The sequence below is a fragment of the Mobula birostris genome, chromosome 26, assembly GCF_030028105.1.
Source record: "Mobula birostris isolate sMobBir1 chromosome 26, sMobBir1.hap1, whole genome shotgun sequence".
NCBI classification, from domain to species: domain Eukaryota; kingdom Metazoa; phylum Chordata; class Chondrichthyes; order Myliobatiformes; family Myliobatidae; genus Mobula; species Mobula birostris.
In genome coordinates, this window is record NC_092395.1 from 51,949,296 (window position 1) to 51,974,743 (window position 25,448).

Consider the following 25,448-nt stretch of genomic DNA (forward strand, 5'->3'; position numbering starts at 1 on the left):
GACTTCCCCAACATCGGGAACAATCTTCCTGCATCTAGCCTGTCCAATCCCTTTAGAATTTTATACGTTTCAATAAGATCCCCCCTCAATCTTCTAAATTCCAGTGAGTATAAGCCTAAATGATCCAGTCTTTCATCAAATGGAAGTCCTGCCATCCCAGTAATCAATATGGTGAACCTTCTTCGTACTCCCTCTATGGCAAGAATGTCTTTCCTCAGATTAGGGGACCAAAACTGCACACAATACTCCAGGTGTGGTCTCACCAAGGCCTTGTACAACTACAGTAGTACCCCCCTGCTCCTGTACTCGAATCCTCTTGCTATGAATGCCAGCATACCATTCGCCTTTTTCAACGCCTGCTGTACCTGCATGCCTACTTTCAATGACTGGTGTACAATGACGCCCAGGTCTTGTTGCACCTCCCCTTTTCCTAATCGGCCACCATTCAGATAATAATCTGTTTTCCTGTTCTTGTCACCAAAGTGGATAACCTCACATTTATCCACATTAAATTGCATCTGCCATGAATTTGCCCACATCGTTGGTACCTGTGTGCACCACAACCACTGGCTGTTCACCCTCCCACTCCAGAATGTCCTCAGAGACATCCTTGACCCTTGCACCAGGGAGGCAACATACCCTCCTGGAGTCTCGTTTGCGGCCGCAGAAATGCCTATCTATTCTCCTTACAATCGAATCCCCTATCACTATAGCTCTCCCACTCCTTTTCCTTCCTTCCTGTGCCGCAGAGCCACCCATGGTGCCATGAACCCGGCTGCTGCTGCCTTCCCCTGATGAGATATCTCACCCAACAGTATCCAAAACAGTATATCTGTTTAGGAGGGAGATGACCTCAGGGGACTCCTGCACTACCTGCCTACTGCTACACTGTTTAGTGGCCACCCATTCCCCTTCTGCCTGTGTAGCCTTTACCTGCGGTGTGGCCAACTCACTGAATGTGCTATTCACGACTTTCTCAGCACCGCGGATGCTCCAATATGAATCCAATCGCAGCTCTAGCCGCTCAATACGGTCTGCCAGAAGCTGCAGCTGGACACATTTCCTGCACACATAGTCGTCAGGGACACTGGAAGTATCCCTGATTTCCCACGTGCTGCAGGATGAACAAACCATGGGGCCGATCTCAGCTGTCATGACCTACCCAATACGCTACAGCCTCGCCGCCTTCCTTGCTTCAAATAAAATACCGCTGCAGATCATTCTCCTTTTAAAGGAACTTACCCAGCCTTACTTCACTTGGAGCGAAGCTCGTCCTCAGCCGCTGCTCGCCGAAGCCTCTCGAGACAAAGCCTTCCTACTCTGTCTCCCTCTACTCCGTTGCCCGCTCCGTCAAACTGCTCTCTTTTAAATACTCCCGCTGTCTGACGAACTGACTTACACTTGCCTGCGCAGTCCTGTCCCGATCAACCGCCGAGAACAATGGCATCTGCAAAATTTCTTGTGTTTATTGTGGATGTGAACGATACATAGGAAAGATCAACTGAATGCCCGATGACATGTTTACCGAGGTTGTGAACAGACTTCACTGGAGGATAGAGACAGATCAGACAGAGAGAAATTATTTCCATTGGAGCAGGGGTCAAAAATAAAAAGACATGAGATTGGAAAATGAAACTAAATTGGGGCTAAAATGAGATCTTCCAGCTGATAGGTTAATGAGAATGGTTGGAGGGAGAAAGCAGGAATATAAGAATGTAAAAGGTATGAAATGAGGGCAGTTGGTGAATGAGAACACAAACAACAAATGTTGGGATGTGTGTAGCCATAGGATTGGAGCAGGAGAAAGTGAAGCAGTACCACAGACAACTTCCAACAGAAGGTGTCATTTTTGATGTGGACATAGAAATCAGGTTTCCTAAAGTGATATAGACTGACAATAGGTCTGCAGAGCAGCATCAACTGGTAAGGGGCTGTTCCTCAGGGCCAGATTATAAGAGTACAGAAGGCACAGACAGCGAGGGAACAGGATGGCAAAGTATTAATAATGTAAGTATAGTGTCATGAAGTGTGTCACTTACAACGGTAATTGGACCATACATTGTGGCTGAGTTGGGAGTTGTTTCCTTAAATAAAGGATGATCAGTGACAGCTTACCTGTTATTTCCTGACGTACAGTGGGCGGAAAGGCCTGTTTCTGTGCTGTACCACCCCATCCACCTGTGATGCCATTTTCACAGAACTATAGACTTGGACCATGAGGTCCTGCAGACAATTTAATGCTCAATGCAGCAGCTTGAAATGACACTGTTTCAGTTTCTTGAACAAAGATGCTTTCCCTTTCATTGCAGGTTGTTCCATCGCTATCGAGACCTGGCTCCACAGCTTGTGCCTCTTGATTATAAGGATAACCCTGATGTGAAAGTCCCTTACGAACTGATTGGCAACATGCCAGAGCTGAAGGTAATTTGGTGTACCAGTCAGCTGCCCATCCCACTGAACCACATCTCAAACCCCAAGGGTTGCGAAGTCAAGCCCCAAACCTACCTAACCCCAACATCTGTAACCCTATCCTGACTTCACATTAATCCTAACACTAACCCTAACTAATCCTAACATTTCCAAACCCTAACTAAATTTAACTCTATCTAACCCAAGCACTCTCTAACCTCAGTGCTACCTCATAAACTCTGATCCTACCTAACAATCCTACCTACAATCCTACCTATCGAGGCCTTTCAACATTTGATAGGTTTCTATGAAACCCCCCTTATTTATTCTGACGTTCAATGTGTACAGGCCCAGAGCCATCAAACGTTTCTCATATGATAAACCAGCCTTTCTCAACCCTTTTGCCCTGGATCTGGGGAGAGCTGGATAATTGAATACACAATTGGCTTGATGACAGGAAGCAGAGGCTGATACTGACAGGTTGCTTTCTTTGCACTGGAGTCCTGAGACCAGTGGTGTCCAGTTCTTTGCCCATTGCTATTTGGGTGAGAATGTACAAGGCATAGTTAATAATTTTGCATATTACACTAAAATAGGTAGTGCCATTGACAATGATGATAGATATCAGAATTTACAGAAGGATCTTGATCAGCTGGATAAGTGGGCCAAGGAATGGCAAATGGAGTTTAATGTGGATAAGTGCGATGAATTGCATTTTGTGAAGACTTTCACAGTGAATGGAATGGCTGTGATGAGTGTTGCAGACAGTAAAATATAGGAGCAGAATTAGTCCATTGGTCCATCAAGTCTGCTCTGTCATTTCATCATGGCTGATCCATTTCCCTCTCAACCCCAATCTCCCCATAAACCTTCATGCCCTGACTAATCAAGAATCTATCAACCTCTTCTGTAAATGTGCTTAAAGACTTGGCCTCCACAGTCACCTGTGGTAACAAATTCCACAGATTCAGCATTTTCTGGCTAAAGAAATTCCTCCTCATCTCCATTCTAAAAGGATGCCCCTCTGTTCTGAGGCTGTGTCCTCTGGTCTTAGATTCCTCCATCATAGGAAACATCATCTCCACATCTACTCTATTGAGGCCTTTCAACATTTGTTAAGTTTCAATGAGATTCCCCTTATTTCTTCTGAATTTCAATGTGTACAGGTCCAGAGCCATCAAATGTTTCTCATATGATAAACCAGCCTTTCTCAACCTTTTTGCCCTGGAGGACCCATGAAATAATTTCCAGATCTCTGGGAACCCCTGCATAAAAATTATTATACTTACAGCTTACGGTGCATTAGTGTGATCGGTAATTGTACATACAATAATCCAAAAATCATTCTTAATGAATTTTTAGCCAATTTTTCTTGAAAGGAACAGATAGATAAGCTTAGCTTATATTTCTTGAAATTAATCTCTTTCTTTCCCTTTCATAAATTTTAAAAATTTATAAGGCAGGCATAACATGAATGTAAGGAAGGACAGGTCAATGATTGGGTACAAGGGCAGATAGAGCAAAGAGTTAAATTGTACCACAGAGGCAAAATTCAGGAAGGCAGAGGCAGTGGTGTGGCTCTGTTTGTAAGAGATGGAATTACACCTTTAGAAAGAGGTGACATAGGGTTAGAGAATGTCGACTCTTTGTGGGTGGAGTTAAGAAACTGCAAGGGTTAAAAAACATTATGGAAATCATAGATAGGCCTCTGAATAGTAGCCAAGGTGTGGAGTTCATATTGCAAAGGGAGCTGGAAAAGGCATGAAATAAGGGTCATGTCGCATTTGTAAAGGGGGACTTAAATATGCAATGGGATTGGGTGTCGGGTCGCAAGAGACGGCAATTGTTGAATGCCTATGAGATGGCTTTTTAGAGCAGCTTGTACTTGAGCCTACTCAGGGAAAGGCTATCTTAGATTGGGTATTGTGTAATAACCCCAATTTTATTAGGGAGCTTAACATAAAAGAACCCTTAGGGGGCAGTGATCTTAATATGATTGAATTCATACTGCAATTTGAGAGGGAGAAGCATAAGTCACATGTATCAGTATTGCAAAGGAATAAAGGGAATTACAGGGGGATGAGAGAGGAGCTTGCCCAGGTGGATTAGAGGAGGATAGTGGCAGGGATGGTGGCAGAGCAGAGATGACTGAAGTTTCTGAGAATAGTTCACAAGATGCAGGATAGATATGTTCCAGAGAAGAAGTAATTCTTAAATGACAGGGGTAGGCAACCGTGGCTGACAAGGGAAGTTAAGGACAAATAAAAGCCAAGGAAAGGGCACATAAGGTAGCAAAGTGAGTGGGAAGTTGGAAGTTGGGAAGCTTTTAAAATCCAACAAAAGGCAACTAAAAAAGATATAAGAAGGAAAAAGATTAAATATGAGCACAGACTAGCAAATAATATAAAGCAGGATACTAAAAGTTTTTTCTGTTATATAAAGAGTAAAAGGGAAGTGAGAGTTGTTATTGGACCACTGGAAAATTATGCTGGTGAGGTAGTAATGGGAGACAAAGAAATGGCACATAAACTTAATGAGTAATTTGCATCTGTCTTCACTATGAAAGACACTCACATTGTGCCAGAGGTCTGTGAGTGTCAGGGAGCAGGAGTGAGTGCCATTGCCATTACAAAGGAAAAAGTGCCAGGCAATCTCAAAGGTCTTAAGGTGGATAAGTCACCTGGGCCAGATGGACAACATCCCAGAGTGCTGAGAGAGGTTGCTGAAGAGTTAATGGAAGTATTGGTCATGATCTTTCAAGAATTACTTGATTCTGGCATGGTCGCAGAGGACTGGAAGATTGCAAATGTCACTCCACTCTTTAAGGGAGGAAGGCAAATGAAAAGAAACTATAGGTCAATTAGCCTAAACCCAGTGGTTGGGAAAGTGTTGGAGTCTATTATTAAGGATGAGGTTTTGAGGTACTTGGAGATGAATGATAAAATAAGTCAAAGTCAGCATGGTTTCTGTGAAGGGAAATCTTACCTGACAAATCTGTTAGAGTTCTTCAAGGAAGTAACAAGCAGGGTGGACAAAGGTGAGGCAGTGGATGTCACCGGTTAGCCTGACGTCGGTGGTGGGAAAGATGCTGGAGTCAATTATAAAAGATGAGATTACGACGCATCTGGACAGCAGTAACAGGATCGGTCCGAGTCAGCATGGATTTACGAAGGGGAAATCGTGCTTGACTAATCTTCTGGAATTTTTTGAGGATGTAACTATGAAAATGGACAAGGGAGAGTCAGTGGATGTAGTGTACCTGGACTTTCAGAAAGCCTTTGATAAAGTCCCACATAGGAGATTAGTGGACAAAATTAGGGCATATGGTATTGGGGGGCAGAGTACTGACATGGATTGAAAATTGGCTGGCTGACAGAAAACAAAGAGTAGCGATTAATGGGTCTCTTTCGGATTGGCAGGCGGTGACCAGTGGGGGACCGCAGCTGTTTACAATATATATTGATGATTTAGATGAGGGAATTAAAAGTAACATGAGCAAATTTGCCGATGACACAAAGCTGGGTGGCAGTGTGAAATGTGAGGAGGATGTTATAAGAATGCAGGGTGACTTGGACAGGTTGGGTGAGCGGGCAGATACATGGCAGATGCAGTTTAATGTGGATAAATGTGAGGTTATCCACTTTGGTGGTAAGAACAGGAAGGCAGATTATTATCTAAATGGAGTCAAGTTAGGAAAAGGGAAAGTACAACGAGATGTTCTAGGTGTTCTTGTACATCAGTCACTGAAAGCAAGCATGCAAGTACAGCAGGCAGTGAAGAAAGCTAATGGCATGCTGGCCTTCATAACAAGGGGAATTGAGTATAAGAGCAAAGAGGTCCTTCTGCAGCTGTACAGGGCCCTGGTGAGACCACACCTGGAGTACTGTGTGCAGTTTTGGTCTCCAAATTTGAGGAAGGACATTCTTGCTATTGAGGGAGTGCAACGTAGGTTCACAAGGTTAATTCCCGGGATGGCGGGCTGTCATATGTTGAAAGATTGAAGCGACTGGGCTTGTATACACAGGAATTTAGACGGCTGAGAGGGGATCTTATTTAAACATATAAGATTATTAAGGGATTGGACACACTGGAGGCAGGAAGCATGTTCCCGCTGATGGGTGAGTCCAGAACCAGAGGCCACAGTTTAAGAATAAGGGGTAGGCCATTTAGAATGGAGTGGAGGAAAAACCTTTGCACCCAGAGAGTGGTGGATATATGGAATGCTCTGCCCCAGAAGGCTGTGGAGGCCAAGTCTCTGGATGCTTTCAAGAAAGAGATGGATAGAGCTCTTAAAGATAGCGGAATCAAAGGTTATGGGGATAAGGCAGGAACTGGATACTGATTGTGGATGATCAGCCATGATCACAATGAATAGCAGTGCTGGCTCGAAGGGCCAAATGGCTTACTCCTGCACCTATTGTCTATTGTCTATTGTCTATTTACTTGGATTTTCAGAAGGCATTTGATAAGGTGCTACACATGAGGCTGTTTAACAAGATAAAATTCTATGGAATTACAGAAAAGATACTGGCCTGGATAGAGGAATGGCTGACAGGCAGGAGGCAGTGTGGGAATGAAAGAGGCCTTTTCTGGTTGGCTGCTGGTGACTAGTGGTTTTCCTCAGGGGTCAGTATTGGGACTGCTATTTTGCACACTGTTTGTTAATTATTTGGATAATAGAATAGATGGCTTTACGGCAAAGTTTGCAGATGATACAAAGATAGGTGGAGGGGTAGGTAGTGCTGAGGAAGCAATATGATTGCAGCAGGACTTGGAAAATCGGAAAAAATAGGCAAAAAGGTAGCAGATGGAATACAGTGTTAGGAAATGTATGATAATGCATTTTGGTAAAAGGAACAATAGTGCAGACTATTTTCTAAATGGGAGAAAGTTCAAACATCAAAGGTGCAGAGGGACTTAGTAGTCCTCGTGCAAGACTCCCAGAATTTACATGTTGAGTCTGTGGTAAAGGAGGTAAATGCAATGTTGGCATTTATTTCAAATGAAATAGAATATAAAAGCAAGGAGGCAATGCTGAGGCTTTATAAGACACTATTCAGGCTGCACTTGGAGTATTGTCAACAGTTTTGGGCCCCATATCTCTGAAGGGAGATGTTGTCATTGGAGAGTCTAGAGGATGTTCACGAGGATGATTCCAAGAATGAAGGAGTTAACATATGAGGAGCGTTTGACAGCTTTGGGCATGTGCTCACTGGAACTTAGAAGAATGTGGGAGAATCTCATTGAAACCTACCGAATGTTGAAAGGACTAGATAGGGTGGATGTGGAGAGAATGTTTCCCGTGGTGGGGTTATCCAGAACTAGAGGGCATAGCCTCAAAACTGAGGAGCAATCTTTTGGAACAGAGGTGATGAGGAATTTTTTTTAGCCAGAGAGTAGTAAGTCTGTGGAATACTTTGCCTCGGACTGTGAAGGAGGCCAAGTCCATGCATACATTTAAGGCGGAAGTTCATCGTTTCCTAATCGGTCAGGGCCTCAAAGGATATGGTGAGACGGCAGGTGTATGGGGTTGAATGGGGTCCAGAATCAGCCTTGATGGAAAGGTGGAGCAAACTTGATGGGCTGAATGGCCTAATTCTGTTCCTATGTTTTATGGTCTTTGATCTTATAATAAATTTCTGACAAATAACTGGCTTAAGCCAAAACAGAATTTAAGTTTTCTAAAGGTAGGCTCGGTAGATTTATTTTAAATAAAGATCGTAAATTGATTTTAATTAATGCTAATTAATGTAAACAATAGGAAAATTTATTGACAATGTTGAATAGTAAAGTTACTAAAAACCATAAACCAAAGCAACATGAATAAGACACAATTTTATACAATACTTTGAAAATCATTTTCTTACTAAGTGATATCATCTGGCTCAAATATAGGCCTAGCGTATGAAACCCGTGCTTGTTTTTTGCTGCATAAGTATTCAGTTCTCGGTCAAACTTGAGATAAGCACACACAGATTTCACTTTCAACTGAAATGAGATGACTTCTATCCTTGCTCTTGATGCTTGTTAAACAAGAAAAAGCTTGCTCACACATGTAAGAAGTTGAAAACTGCAGCAAAATGTTCATTGCTTTCCTATGAATGGCAGGACACTCTTCTTTCACAGAAATCCAGAACTTGTTCAGGGGCAGGTCAGTAAATCTCATCTTGAGTGCATGATCAGACTGCATCTCACAAAGTTCTTCCTCTTCTCTCAAAGTCAAGTTCTCAGGCTGTGCAGAAGATTCAGAGAAAAGGTCCCTCACCCTCGTGTTGAAAGGGAGAAATAAAACTGTTCAATTTTGTTCTGCAGTTCTTCCAGCTGGTTTTCAATAAGACTCGAGACTTTCTGATAACCTTCCCCACTCTCACTCTCAAAGATTTCAGTGGAAATATTTCAAGATTTCCTTTGGCAACATTATTTTTCTAAAGACTCAGTTTACTTTTAAATCCAAATATCTTGTCACCTGAAGTCAAAACATTTTCTCCAGGGCTTTGCAAAGACTTGTTTAACTGGTTCACATAATGCAAAATGCCTGCTAAGTAGGCTAGTTTCTGCAGTCATTCTTTATCTTCAAAGTACTCAGCAAAATCTGGCCTACTATTTTCTTGAAAGCACTCTTGCAGTTCACCTTTTAGCTCAAACATCCTGTTGAGAACTCTTCCTCTGCTAAGCCACTGGACTTCTGTATGTAACAAAAGGCTGCCATCACAGCCTAGTTGAACGAGTCCATTCAATGCTTGGAAAATGCACTTCATGTTCCTTATCAGCCTACCATCCACTCCTCCGTGCGATACAACACTCACCAATTATCAACAGCCTCCCCTATCTCATGTCAAAAACTAAGAATGGACTCAAGCAAATAAACAGATTCCTACTGTGCCCTGTCACACTGGGCTGAGAGAGGACGAACAAGATTGTTAATGGGGCTGCTCGGTCACTGCCCAGCAGTGCGAGTGCTAGCATCGCGTGAAGTTCAAAAAACGATGTTTATCTTCTTTAAATCATGATCTCTCGCTAGCGACCTCATGCAGAACCTCAGTTGAGAAACCCTGTGATAAGCCCTTCAATCCCAGAATAATTTTCGTCAGCCTCCTTTGTACCCTCTCCAATGTCAGCATATCTTTTCTTAGATAAGGGTGTAAAACTGCTCACATTACTCCAAATGAGACCTCACCAGTGCCTTACAAAGCTGGAACATTACATCCTTGCTTTCATATTCACATTCTTTCGAAATGAATGCTAATGTTGTATTTGCCCTCCTCACCACTGACTCAAACCGCAAATGAACCTTCAGGCAAAATGTGGGAATAAAGGGAGCCTTGTCTGACTGGCTGCCAGTGACTAGTGGCAAGAGATAAGAGCTGAGAGGAATATTGAATCAGCCATTATGAAATGGCAGAGCAGACTTGATGGGCCAAATGGCCTAATTTTGCTCCTGTATCTTATGGAATTCTTTAGAAAATAGTCTATATTTTTAATTCTTCTACCAAAGTGAATGACCATACACTTTCTGACACTGTATTCCATCTGCCACTTGTTTGCCCATTCTCTTAATCAAAGTCTTTCTGTAGCCTCTATTTCTTCAAAATCCCATGCCCCTCCACCCATCTTCATATCGTCAGCAAACTTTGCAACAAAGCCATCAATTCCTTCATTGAAATTATTGACATATAATGTGAAAAGAAAAGGCCCCAACCCAGATCTCTGTGGAACAACACTGGTAACTGACCAGAAAATGCTTCCTTTATTCTCACTCTTTGCCCCTGGCAAATCAGCCAATGCTCTACCCATGCTAATATCTTTCCATTAATATCATAGACTTGTGGCTTGTTAAGCAGCCGTGTGTGTGACATCTTGTCAAAGGCTTTGTCCAAGTACGCAACTCCTTTGTCTATTTTGCCTGTCATTTCTTTAAAGAATTCCAACAGATTTTATCAGGCAAGGGTTTCCCTTAAAGAAACTATGCTGACTTTGGTCTATTTTATCATGTGCCTCCAAGTACCTCCAAAACACAACCGGTCAACACCAACATTTTATCAACGCCTGAGGTCACACTAACTGGAATGTAATTTCTTTTCTTCTGCCTCCCTCTGTACTAGAAGTGTGAAATGATATTTACAATTTTCCAGTCCTCTGGAACCATGCCAAAATCCACTGCTCCTTGAAAGAACATTACTAATGCCTCCACAGTCTGTTCAGCCAATTTGCTCAGAACCCCTAATGGTAGACCATCTGATGCAGATGACTTACCTACCTTCAGACCTTTCAGTTTCTCATGCAGCTTCTTCCTATTGATGGCAACTTCACTCACTTCTGCTCCGACACTCTTGAACGTCTGGCATACTGCTAGGGTCTACTACAAAGGCTTTTATGTTGTCTTTGACTTCTATTGTTGGCGATGGTTGTGTCATCCCGCCTTTAGAATACTTGGTGTTCTTTCGGATGTGTCTATCCTGCACCTTCTGAACTGCTCCCATAAACTTCAGACATTGCTGCTTCGCCATCATCCCTTCCAATGTAAGGCAATTTTGGCCAGGTCCTTTCTCATGCTTCTTTATTTCATTTTACTCCACTGTAATACTGCTACATCTCACTTTAGCTTCTCCTCCTCAAATTGCAGAGTGAACTCTATCATATTATGATCACTGTCTCTTATTGGTTTCTTCACCCTAAGCTCTCAAATCAATTCCAGTTGGTTGCACAACACCCAGTCCAGAATAGCTGATCCTCTCATGGCTTTCACCACAAGAAGCTCAGAAAAGCCACTTTATCGGCATTCTAGAAATTCCCCCCTTGAGAACCGGCACCAATCTGATATTCCTTATCTTCCTGCATATTGAAAACCCCATGACTACTGTAACATTGTCCTTTAGACATAAATTTCTATCTCCAGTTCTAATTTATAAACCACATAAGACCATAAGATATATAGGAGCAGAATTCGGCCATTCAGCCCATTGAGTCTGCTCTGCCATTTCATCATGGCTGATCCCGGATCCCATTCAACCTCATATACCTGCTCTCTCACCATATCCCTTGATGCCCCGACGAATCAGGAATCCATCAACTTTCTCTTTAACTATACCCACGGACTTGGCCTCAACTGCAGTCTGTGGCAAAGCATTCCACAGACACAGTGTTCTTTGGCGGAAAGAAAAGTCCTCCTTACTTCTGTTCTAAAAGGTTGCCCCTCAATTTTGAGGCTGTGCCCTCTAGTTCTGGATGCCCTCACCGTAGGAAACATCTTCTCCACATCCACCTTATCTGGTCCTTCCAACGTTCGGTAGGTTTCAAGAGATTCCCCTGCGTTCTTCTAAATTTCAGTGAGTAGATGCCCAAAGCTGCCAAATGCTCCTTAAATGTTAACCCCTTCACTCCTGGAATCATCCTTCTGGACCTCCTCTGGACTCTCTCAAATGACAATACATCCTTTCTGAGATAAGAGGCCCAAAACTGTTGACAGTACTCCAAGAATGGCCTGACAAGTGTCTTATATCTCCTTGTTTTTATATTCTATTCCTCTTGAAATAAATGCCAACATTGCATTTACCTTCTTTACCACAGACACAACCTGTGAATTGACCTTCTGGAAGTCTTGCACGAGGACTCCTAAGTCCCCCTGAACCTCTCATGTTTGAATCTCCCCCCCCCATTTAGATGGTAGTCTGCACTATTGTTCCTTTAACCAAAATGCATTATCATATATTTCCCAACACTGTATTTCATCTGCCAATTTTTTGCCCGTTCTTCCAATTCCAGTCCTGCTGCAATCACTTTGCTTCTTCAGCACTCCACCTAGCCCTCCACCTATCTTCGTATCTTACACAAACTTTGCCACAAAGCCATCAATTCCACTATCTAAGACATTGACAAACAACATGAAAAGTAGTGGTCCCAATACTGACCCCTGAGGAACACCATGAGTCATTGGCGTCAACCAGAAAAGGTCCCCCTTTACTCCCACTGGCTGCCACCTGCATGTCAGCCATTCCTCTATCCATGCCAGTATATTTCCTGTAATACCCCAAAATTTTATCTTGTTAAGCAGCCTTATGCATGGCACCTTATCGTATACCTTTTGAAAATCTAAGTAAATGACATCACCTGCCTCTGCTTTGTCCACCCTGCTTGTTACTTCCTCGAAGAATTCCAGTAGATTTGTCAGGCAAGATTTCTCTTTACAGAAACTATGCTGATTTTGACTTATTTCATCATTAATTTCCAAGTATCCAGAAACCTCCTTAATAAGACCATAAAACCAGAAGGCATAGGAGCAGAAGTAGGCCATTCAGCCCATCGAGTCTACTCTGCCATTCAATCATGGGCTGATTCAATTATTCCTGTCATCCCCACTCCCCTGCCTTCTCCCTATGCCCTTCGATGCCCTGGCTAATCAAGAACCTATCTATCTCTTCTTTAAATGCCCCCAATGACTTGGCCTCTGCAGCTGCTCATGGCAACAAATTCCACAGATTTGCCACCCTCAGACTAAAGTAATTTCTCCGCATCTCTGTTCTAAATGGACGTCCTTCAATCCTGAAGTTGTGCCCTCTTGTCCTAGACTCCCCTACCATGGGAAATAACTTTGCCATATCTAATCTGTTCAGGCCTTTTAACATTCGGAATGTTTCAATGACATCACCCCTCATTCTCCGAAACTCCAGGGAATACAGCCTAATAATAGACTTCAACACTTTCCCAACCACCGAGGTTAGGCTGACGGACCTATAATTTCTTCACTTTTGTCTTCCTCCCTTCTTAAAGAGTGGAGTGATATTTGCAATTTCCAGTCCTCCAGGACCATGCCAGAATCAAGTGATTCTTGAAAGATCATGACCAATACTTCTGTTATCTCTTCAGCAACCTCTCTTAGGACTCTGGGATGTAGTCCATCTGGTCAAGATGACTTATCCACCTTAAGACCTTTGAGTTTGTCTAACACTTCTTCTTTTGTAACAGCAATAGCTCTCACTCCTGCTCCCTGACTCTGGCACACTGCTAGTGTCTTCCACACTGAAGACTGATGCAAAGTACCCATTAAGTTCATCTGCCATTTCTTTATTCTCCATTACAACCTCACCAGCATCATTTTCCAGTGGTCCAATATCATCTCTCACCTTCCTTTGACTCTTTATATAACTGAAAATCTTTTAGTAATCTTCTTTATATTATCGGCTAGTTTGCCCTCATATTTCATCTTTTCCCTTCTTAGAGCTTTTTAGTTGCTCTTTGTTGGATTTTAAAAACTTCCCACTCATTTTTGAAACCTTATACACCCTGTCACGTACTCCGTGATGGGATAAAGAACCAGAAGAGATGGTAACTACGCAATACAGTAATATAAATGCAGATAAATCAAACAGGTTAGCAGTGATTATATATAAGTAAGTGTGGAATATATATGAAAACCAAGCTTCTTCAAGTCTAGGGGTAAATAGATACAGTCTTACGATGATGAGTAAAGTCCAGTTCAGTTCATGGTATTGAGTTGAGTAGTGATGGAGAGAGAGAGAGATTTGAGTCTTCAGGTGAGCTGACGTCGTGGATCTTCCCGTTGTCCTCCGAAATCCTTTAAAAGTCACCAACTGTGACTACAACAAAGGGGACCATTCTTCTGTGGTGGAGCTATCAACCCAGGTGAGGGTTGGGTGCACAAATAACTCCCCACTGGTCACACCTTCTTCACACTGCAAGAGTCACTGATTGATCTGCCTGATCGATCCTTCAAAACCTACCCTTTCTGTGGGCACCACAAAGCTCATTCTCTGTCCAAAGTCATGTCTCTCAGGTGTATTATCTGACCTTCTATTTATCTCACCGTACTGAGTACCAACTGTCATTCAAACAGCTCCTCCCTTCTCTGTCTGTGTAAGAATGTACAAGCGGGCAATGTCCTCGGAGAAATTATAAACAACCCGTGAGCAGTCTTTGTCTCTCCCTCTCTTTTATCAAGCTGTTTGTGTTAAATAATTCTCTCTCTCTCTCTTTTCAAAAGCACAGTTCATAGGGGTAAACGAGCACAGGTTATAGGGGTAATTCAGGACCCTGTCACACCCCTTTCCTTCAAAAAAAAATTTGTTGAAGGTGAACTTTTTGGTTTAACTGGAAATTTCAGAGTTTGAAACAATACATATAATCATCAGATGACAGAGCAAAACATGTAGAATTTCCAGCTTAACCTCTGCATAAACAATAAGCTATAATATTGTCAGTACCTTTCACATGTTTGAGTTTTAAGTCATATTCTTGCAATATCAGACTCCAATTTAAAAACCTTCTATTCTTCTCCTTCATCTTAGTCAGAAACACCAACAGATTATGATCTGTGTAAACCACAAGTGGTCTCTGGGCAGGACAAATATAGACTTCAAAATGTTGTAAGGCCAGAATAAGTGCTAACAATTCCTTTTCAACAGTTGAATAATTTTTCTGGTTCACATTAAATTTCTTTGAGAAATAAGCTACTGGATGCTCAATGTCATCCATTCCCTTCTGTAACAGTACTGCCCCAGCAGCTTCATCACTACCATCTGTTGCTATTCAGAATGGTTTTGAAAAATCAGGTGCTTTGAGCACAGGGTGATAGCACAGGATGGTTTCCAGACGTTCAAATGCCTCCTGGCAAAGACCACTCATACAAACCTTTCACTCTTCCTTAGGAGTTTTGTTAGGGGGAGAGCAATGTCAAAAATGTTCTTACAAAACTTACGATAATACCCAACCATTCCTAAAAACCTTCTCAAAGCTTTCTTGCCGGTTGGAACAGGAACCTCAGCAATAGCTTGAACCTTGACATCTACAGGAGCCAGTTGGCCTTGGCCCACCACATAGCCCAGATATGTAACGGTGGCATGGCCAGGCTCACTTTTAGCGAGGTTCACAGTAGGATTGATCTTGGAAGTCTGTCAAACAGTTTTTCTACTGCTGCAATATGCTCTTCCCACATGTCATTCCAGACCACTAAATAACCGATGTAAGCCCTTATGTTTTCCAAACTTCTAATCACGGAATTGATCATTCTTTGAAATGTCCCTGGAGCATTTTTCATCCCGAAGGGTAAAACATTGTATTCATACAGTCCAGATGGTATCGCAAATGCTAATATCTCTTTAGCCCTCTCTGTCAAAGAAACACCCCAGTATCCTTTTAACAAGTCAATCTTTGTAAGGTATTTAGCCTTCCCCACTCTATCAATACAGTCATCCATTCTCTTTCCTGGTTCTTTCTTGTTTCCAATTTCTTGTTCAACCATTTTACTTTTCTCAAAGTTCATTCTGTAAAGATGCAGTTTTACGGGCTGGGCTGAATTTATAATGATGTCATGCCCTTCAGCATATACACCATGAGGGGAAATGTCAGGGAATAAATCTTTCTGCTTGTTAATTAATTCTTTCATTAGTTTTTGTGGTGTAGGTTCCAACTGATGGATCTTATCATTAATATTTTTCAAAACAAGGGAATTCTTACATCTTATTGATACTAAGTTCAGTGGGTAAACATTATTTTTCACCCCATTATCAAATTCCACAGCCTTTACAACTCCATTTGGTTTCATAACAATTCTCCCAGTTGCCATCCTATTGAACAAGTGTTTTATTTTAATTTGAACATTCTTTAGACTTCCTTTTGCAAGGTCACAAATCTTATTAATTCTTTTCCAGAATTTTAAAACATAATTAAGCAAACTGACACATGTTTCCAAATCAGACCATAGTTCTCTGAGTAGAGTCAAAGGTCCTTTTGGCCTGTAACTGATCACAGGTTCCAACAGACTACCCTCCAATGATTTTTGAATCGAATCTCCAACAGTAAATAAGAGTAGGGGAACCCCCTCATCCCAGTTTTTCCCATTTTTCACACAATATGTTTTATTCATGGTCTTAAGAGTGGAGTTGAACCATTCCAAGGCTCCCTTGGACTCTGTGTGATATGTAGATGACACAATGTGCTTAGCTTCCAATTCTCTAACTATCCCCTGGAATGTTCTCAAAGTAAAGTTACTACCCTGGTCAAATAGAATTTCTTTGGGTAGACCTACCAGTGTGAAAAACTTACTGAGTGTTTTTACCACAGTCTTGGCCTTGATGTTTCCAAGAGGCACAGCTTCAGGGAACCTAGACACAGCACACATAATTGTTAACACATACTGATGACCAGCTGCAGTCTTTGTCAATGGGCCGACACAATCCACTATGACCCTAGAAAAAGGTTCACCAAAAGCAAGTACCAGTTTAAGTGGTGTTACTTGAATATCCTGATTAGATTTCCCCTCAACTTGGCAGGTATGGCAAATTCTGCAAAAATTCACAACATTCTTTCTTAAACTAGGCCAGTAAAATTCCTTCATAATCCTGTTCACTGTCTTCCTCACTCCATAATGGCCACCTAAAGGCATACCGTGAACCATGTTTAAAATTTCAGCCCTGAAAATTTTCAGAACCACCACGTGATGTTCAATAACCCAGTCCTCACTTGCAAGCACAGTGGCTGATCTCCACTTCCTCATCAACACCCCATCTTTAAGGTAGTATCCTGCTGACTCTCTCTGAACCTCCTCTCCTGTGAGAGCTACCTCCCTTAAATCCACCGTTTCAGAATCTCGCTTCTGTTCCTCTATAAATTCCTTCCTCCATAAGGACAAACCTTCCTCATACACCTTACTCTCCAAATCCTGTTGTAACATGGAAGGTAGGGAAGTCTGTGACACATCATTATAATTTAAACCTCTGGTTTTGCTATCATGGGCCTCAGCAGACTTCCTAAACATGCTTCGAGTAATTGCGCATGTGGGATAAACATCAGCCTTTCTGTGTGGCTCATTAGCACAGCTTTGCTCATCCATTGAATTGTTAAATCACCCTTATCTCGGAGAGGTGTCAATCTCCCCACATTGTTTACTAAACTTAGCACCATCACCAGACTTATAAGAACCATGTATACATTGTGGAAGAGGCCAAACAATCCATTTATCAAATTTCTATGACCTTCACTTCGACTTATGCCCATAACATCAATCAACAATGGCATCTCAAACCCATAACAATCCTTCTTCTCCACAACATCGCCATGAATAACATCATAAGCTTCCAGGTGGTTACCTTCAAATGTCCAAACAAAATTCAACAGAGGGGGACATGCTTCCTCAGCAGGGCTTTTCCTGCAAGCAGGGTCAAAGGTCATGCAACCAATCCAACCTTTCCCAGTACTTTATTCAAAAGTCCAGGAACAACACTTTTCCCATTATTTCCAGTAACACTTACCTCATCAGCAACTTTTATCTCGTCAATTTTTATCTCATCACTAACTTTTAAAGCACTGTCTAATACAATTGACTCAATTTCCACTGGTACCAAGGTTAACCCCTTATTCACTGAACCAAAACCATCTGACACAAAAGAACTGCATTCCTTTCCATCCAAGTCAGACACCTCAGACCTTAACTGAGTTTCAACACAAGGTTCAGTACCCTATAAATCCACAGGTACTTCAACAACCTGAACACAGGCAATCGGGACAGCTGCCTCTTCTGGGCTGTCATTGCTTGTCCCAGTTTCAAATTCAAGGTCACCCCGAACCTCCCAGCTACTCTCTGGGTAACTCTCATCTGGAGTAAACTCAACCTCGTGGGTTAAAACAACTTTGCTTTCTTAGCAGGCTCCCGCAGGGTGGCGGCATCCTCTTTATCTAGGTATGCCCTTACATCATAGGGAACACAACTTTTAAATTCATCAAACAAATCAAGCCCTTTCGAACTGTGAAAATCATCAGGGTCTGACACTAAACTTCTCAGCTGCCACATCTCCCTTCCAAACTGTCTCTGTTTTTCTGCCTCTTCAGCCTTGAGACGTTTCAGTTGCAACTCATGCTGTCTTTTCCTATCCTCAGCCTCCAGCCTGCATTGCTCCACCTCGCTGAATCTCGGCCTCAGTAAGTTTACCGTCAGCGAACATTTTCAATACATCCTCAATAAATTGTTTCGTCGAAACATAATATTCAACTATTTTTCTTTGAATTTCTACCTTAGTCATACCCTTCTTTACCATTGTAAACTTTAATTCCTTAACAATGTCCCGCAACTCATACTTTCTAGCTTTCGTCAAGGGCACGGGGTTTCGTGATCCCAGAAATTCTGCAACATCCATTTCTGCTGTTTTTCCACACAAGCAAATCAAAAAGGATTTTCCCCAATCAATTCAAACAAGCCTCCCACACAATTTGTTCATATGCCAGATGAGCCCCCAATTTTGTCACGTACCCCGTGACGGGTTAAAGAACCAGCAGAGATGGAAAACACTTTGGAGTCTGGTATTGCTATTAAGTAATAATATTTATCAGTAACTACACAATACAGTAATATAAATGCAGATAAATCAAACAGGTTAGCAGTGATTATATATGAATATATGTGGAATATATATGAAAAACAAGCTTCTTCAAGTCTAGAGGTAAATAGATACAGTCTTACGATGATGAGTAAAGTTCAGTTCAGTTCGTGGTATTGAGTTGAGTAGTGATGGAGAGAGAGAGAGAGAGAGATTTGAGTCTTCAGGTGAGCTGATGTCATCGATCTTCCCATTGTCCTCCGAAATCCTTTAAAAGTCACCAAATGTGAACATAACAAAGGGGACCATTCTTCTGTGGTGGAGCTATCAACCCAGGTGAGGGTTGGGTGCACAAATAACTCCCCACTGGTCACACCTTCTCCACACTGCAAGAACCACTGATCGATCTGCCTGACCGATCCTCCAAAACCCACCTTTTCTGTGGGCACCACAAAGCTCATTCAGTATCCAAAATCATGTCTCTCAGTTCTTTCATCTGACCTTCTATTTATTTCACTGTACTGAGTACCAACTGTCATTCAAACAGCTCCTCCCTTCTCTGTCTATGTAAGAATGTACAAGCAGGCAATGTCCTTGGAGAAAGTATAAACAACCCGTGAGCAGTCTTCATCTCTCTCTCTCTTTTAAACAAGGTTTTGTGTTAAATAACTCTCTGTCTCTCTCTTTTCAAAAGCACAGTTCATAGGGGTAATTAAGCACAGTTTATAGGGGTAATTCAGGACCCCATCACAGCCCTTTCCTTGGTTGCCTAGCCCTGCCATTTGAGAAGGCCTTCTTCTTTTGGACATATCTATCCTGCGCCTTGTGAACTATTCACAGAATCTTCAGCCACCTCTGATCTGCCGTTAACCCCACCAGTATCCTGCTCCAATCCATCTGGGCAAGCTCCTCTCTCATGTACTTTAGTAGAAGAAATGAAAGAGTTGACTATTTTCTAAATGGAGAGAAAATGCAAAAAACTGAGCTGCAAAGGGACTTGGGAGTTCTTGTGCAGGATTCTCTAAAGGTTAAGTTGCAGGTTGAATCAGTGGTGAGGAAGGCAAATGCAATGTTAGCATTCATTTCAAGAGGACTAGAATATAAAAAACAAGGATGTGATGTTCAGACTTTACTTAGAGTATTGTGAGCAGTTTTGAGTCCCTTATCTTACAGTAGACCAGATAAATCCATAACCGAAGCTTTTTCTCTTCGTTTTGACCTCCGTCTACACTGAAACAGCGTTTTCCTTCCCCGAAAACGGAGCTTTTCTAAAACACTCTCCAGAGTGTTTAAATCTGAAAATGCTGGTTGGCCATTGTAGTGTGTACGGGGTAACTGGCTAATTTTAAAAACGCTGTCATGACGTGCTGGAACAAATGATGGTGGCAGCGCGGCATTTCATTGTTTTCTTGAATGCAACCTCCAACACCACAACAATATCTGACAGTAGATGTGTAACAGCCTAATGTAACAGTGTATGGAAATACAAGATAACACTGATGCAGACACGTTTTATACATTTAACAAGGTGCTTTATTAATGTATTGCTTGTGTAAACATTCAATAGATACAATTGTCACTTTTGCCCAGTAACTCGTTTTATTGCACATGTTAAATACAGCAAAATCATACACAAAGACATGGCAAAAGTAAAGGCAAACAAATGAGGTAACAGCAAATTTCACTTTTGCCCAGTAACAAGCCTTATTGCATTTAGTTGTAGCTGTCGTCCCTTTCATTGGTGAAGAGGCTATGGCTGTAGGAAATGTTTCTGGACAAACGCGCACCAAGTCTTTCATTTGGCAATTTCCTTTTAAGCCTTTCTAGTCTGTAACTGGACAAACGCGCACCAAGTATACCGTTTCCTCTTCACTTGTTTTCTGTGTGTCTTGCGCATGCCCAGTAGGAGAAGATTCGCCCAAATATCCGTTTTAATGGGACGGAGGTATTTTCAAAAACACCTGGTGTGGATGCCTATTGTTTTTACACAAAACTGGCATTTTCAAAATTATCCATCTAGTGTGGACGATGTGCTGAAACTGGAGAGGGGTCAAATGAGGCTCATGAAAATGATTCCAGGTTTGAATGCCTTCTCATATGAAGAACATTTAATGGCTCTAGACCTGCCAATTTTGTTCAAACCTTTGTGAACAGTGTAAGCAAACCTCCTTGTAAGGCTCCTGTTCTCCCTGCCCTCCATCAGCTTAGGAGCAACCTGTCCTTGTACAGATCCCACCTTCCCAAAATTGATCATAGAAACATAGAAAATAGGTGCAGGAATAGGCCATTTGGCCCTTCGAGCCTGCACCGCCATTCAGTACAATCATGGCTGATCATCCAACTCAGAACCCTGTACCTGCCTTCTCTCCATACCCCCTGATCCCTTCAGCCACAAGGGCCATATCTAACTCCCTCTTAAATATAGCCAATGAACTGGTCTCAACTGTTTCCTGTGGCAGAGAATTCCACAGATTCACCACTCTCTATGTGAAGAAGTTTTTCCTCATCTCGGTCCTAAAAGGCTTCCCCTTTATCCTCAAACTGTGACCCCCCCATTTTGGACTTCCCCAACATCGGAAACAATCTTCCTGCATCTAGCCTGTCCAACCCCTTTAGAATTTTATACATTTTAATCAGATCCCCCCTCAATCTTCTAAATTCCAGAGAGTACAAGCCTAGTCGATCCAGTCTTTCATCATATGAAAGTCCTGCCATCCCAGGAATCAATCTGGTGAACCTTCTTTGTACTCCCTCTATGGCAAGAATGTCTTTCCTCAGATTAGGGGACCAAAACTGCACACAATACTCCAGGTGTGGTCTCACCAAGGCCTTGTACAATTGCAGTAGTACCTCCCTGCTCCTGTACTTGAATCCTCTCGCTATAAATGCCAGCATACCATTCGCCTTTTTCACCGTCTGCTGTACCTGCATGCCTACTTTCAATGACTGGTGTACAATGACACCCAGGTCTCATTGCACCTCCCCTTTTCCTAATCGACCACCATTCAGATAATAATCTGTTTTCCTGTTCTTGTCACCAAAGTGGATAACCTCACATTTATCCACATTAAATTGCAACTGCTATGAATTTGCCCACTCACCTAACCTCCTAACCTATCCAAGTCACCCTGCATCCTCTTGGTGTCCTTCTCACAGCTAACACTTCCGCCCAGCTTCGTGTCATCTGCAAACTTGGAGATGCTGCATTTAATTCCCTCATCTAAGTCATTAATATATATTGTAAACAACTGGAGTCCCAGCACTGAACCTTGCGGTACCCCACTAGTCAGTGCCTGCCATTCTGAAAAGGTCCTGTTTATTCCCACTCTTTGCTTCCTGTCTGCCAACCAATTCTCTATCCACATCAATACCATACCCCCAATACCGTGTGCTTTAAGTTTGCACACTAATCTCCCTGTGTGGGACTTTGTCAAAAGCCTTTTGAAAGTCCAAATATACCACATCCACTGGGTTCTCCCCTATCCACTCTACTAGTTACATCCTCAAAAAATTCTGTGAGATTCGTCAGACATGATTTTCCTTTCAGAAATCCATGCTGACTTCGTCCGATGATTTCACCGCTTTCCAAATGTGCTGTTATCACATCTTTGATAACTGACTCCAGCATTTTCCCCACCACCCATGTCAGGCTTACCGATCTATAATTCCCCGGTTTCTCTCTTCCTCCTTTTTTAAATAGCGGGGTTACATTAGCCACCCTCCAATCCTCAGGAACTAATCCAGAATCTAAAGAGTTTTGAAAATTTATCACTAATGCATCCACTTTTTCTTGGGCTACTTCCTTAAGCACTCTGGGATGCAGACCATCTGGTCCTGGGGATCTATCTGCCTTTAATCCCTTCAATTTACCTAACACCACTTCCCTATTAACATGTATTTACTTCAGTTCCTCCATCTCACTGGACCCTCTGTCCCCTACTATTTCTGGAAGATTATTTATGTCCTCCCTAGTGAAGACAGAACCAAAGTAGTTATTCAATTGGTCTGCCATGCCCTTGTTCCCCACCTGTTTCTGACTGTAAGGGACCTACATTTGTCTTAACCAATCTTTTTCTTTTCACATATCTATAAAAGCTTTTACAGTCAGTTTTTATGTTCCCTGCCAGCTTTCTCTCATAATCTTTTTTCCCTTTCCTAATTAAGCCCTTTGTCCTCCTCTGCTGGACTCTGAATTTCTCCCAGTCCTCAGATGTGCCGCTTTCTCTGGCTAATTTGTATGTTTCTTCTTTGTAATTGATACTATCTCTAATTTCTCTTGTCAGCCACAGGTGCACTACCTTCCCTGGCTTATTCTTAGAAAAACCATAGAAACCATAGAAAAACTACAGCACAGAAACAGGCCTTTTGGCCCTTCTTGGCTGTGCCGAACTATTTTCTGCCTAGTCCCACTGACCTGCACACAGACCATATCACTCCAGACACCTCCCATCCATGTATCTGTCCAATTTATTCTTAAATGTTAAAAAAGAACCCGCATTTACCACCTCGTCTGGCAGCTCATTCCATACTCCCACCACTCTCTGTGTGAAGAAGCCCCCCCTAATGTTCCCTTTAAACTTTTCCCCCCTCACCCTTAATCCATGTCCTCTGGTTTTTTTCTCCCCTTGCCTCAGTGGAAAAAGCCTGCTTGCATTCACTCTATCTATACCCATCATAATTTTATATACCTCTATCAAATCTCCCCTCATTCTTCTACGCTCCAGGGTATAAAGTCCTAACCTATTCAACCTTTCTCTATAACTGAATTTCTCAAGTCCTGGCAACATCCTTGTAAACCTTCTCTGCACTCTTTCAACCTTATTAATATTCTTCCTGTAATTTGGTGACCAAAACTGAACACAATACTCCAGATTCGGCCTCACCAATGCCTTATACAACCTCAACATAACATTCCAGCTCTTATACTCAATACTTTGATTAATAAAGGCCAATGTACCAAAAGCTCTCTTTACGACCCTATCTACCTGTGACGCCACTTTTAGGGAATTTTGTATCTGTATTCCCAGATCCCTCTATTCTACTGCACTCCTGTCCTATTGCACTTACCATTTACCCTGTATGTTCTACCTTGGTTTGTCCTTCCAAAGTTCAATACCTCACACTTGTCTGTATTAAACTCTACCTGCCATTTTTCAGCCCATTTTTCCAGCTGGTCCAAGTCCCTCTGCAGGCTCTGAAAACATTCCTCACTGTCGACTACACCTCCAATCTTTGTATCATCAGCAAATTTGCTGATCCAATTTACCACATTATCATCCAGATCATTGATATAGATGACAAATAACAATGGACCCAGCACTGATCCCTGTGGCATACCACTAGTCACAGGCCTCCACTCGGAGAAGCAATTCTCTACTACCACTCTTTGGCTTCTTCCATTGAGCCCATGTCTAATCCAATTTACCACCTCTCCATGTATACCTAACGACTGAATTTTCCTAACTAACCTCCTATGTGGGACCTTGTCAAAGGGCTTACCGAAGTCCATGTAGACAACATCCACTGCCTTCCCTTCATCCACTTTCCTGGTAACCTCATTGAAAAACTCTAATAGATTGGTCAAGCATGACCTACCACGCACAAAGCCATGTTGACTCTCCCTAATAAGTCCCTGTCTATCCAAATGCTTGTAGCTTCTGTCTCTTAGTACTCCCTCCAATAACTTAGCCACTACCGACGTCAAACTTACCAGCCTATAATTTCCCGGATTACTTTTCCATCCTTTTTTTAAACAACGGAACAACATGAGCTATTCTCCAATCCTCCAGCACCTCACCTGAAGACAGCGACATTTTAAATATATCTGCCAGGGGCCCTGCAATTTCAACACTCGTCTCCTTCAAGGTCCGAGGGAACACCCTGTCAGGTCCTGGGGATTTATCCACTTTAATTTGCCTCAAGTTAGCAAGCACCTCCTCCTTTTCAATCTGTATAGTTTCCATGATCTCACTACTTGTTTCCCTTAATTCCATAGACTTCATGCCAGTTTCCTTAGTAAATACAGACGCAAAAAATTCATTTAAGATCTCCCCCATTTCTTTTGGTTCTGCACATAGCCGACCACTCTGATCTTCAAGAGGACCAATTTTATCCCTTACAATCCTTTTACTTTTAATATACCTGTAAAAGCTCTTTGGATTATCCTTCACTTTGACTGCCAAGGCAATCTCATGTCTTATTTTAGCCCTCCTGATTTCTTTCTTAAGTATTTTCTTGCACTTTTTATACTCCTCAAGCACCTTATTTAATCTCTGTTTCCTATACACATCATACAACTCTCTCTTCTTCTTTATCAGAGTTGCAATGTCCCTTGAGAACCAAGGTTCCTTATTCCTATTGACTTTGCCTTTAATCCTGACAGGAACATACAAGCTCTGCTCTCTCAAAATTTCTCCTTTGAAGGCTTCCCACTTACCGATCACATCCTTGCCAGAGAACAACCTGTCCCAATCCACGCTTTTTAGATCCTTTCTCATTTCTTCAAATTTGGCCTTCTTCCAGTTCAGAACCTCAACTGTAGGACCAGATCTATCCTTGTCCATGATCAAGTTGAAACTAATGGTGTTATGATCACTGGAACCAAAGTGCTCCCCTACACACACTTCTGCCATTTGTCCTAACTCGTTTCCTAACAGGAGATCCAATATTGCATCCTCTCTAGTTGGTCCCTCTATATATTGATTTAGAAAACTT

The 25,448-nt window shown here is 42.2% G+C and overlaps 1 protein-coding gene across 1 annotated transcript in view; it reads left to right on the plus strand.

Moving 5' to 3' along the window:
* The window catches only part of LOC140188141 (calcium and integrin-binding family member 3-like), a 39,201-nt gene that overhangs the window by 6,661 nt on the left and 7,092 nt on the right, over positions 1–25,448 (plus strand). The window contains exon 3 of the mRNA XM_072244119.1: positions 2,310–2,421. Within this exon, the coding sequence (XP_072100220.1) occupies positions 2,310–2,421 (112 nt within the window). The remainder of the gene's footprint in view (positions 1–2,309; positions 2,422–25,448) is intronic.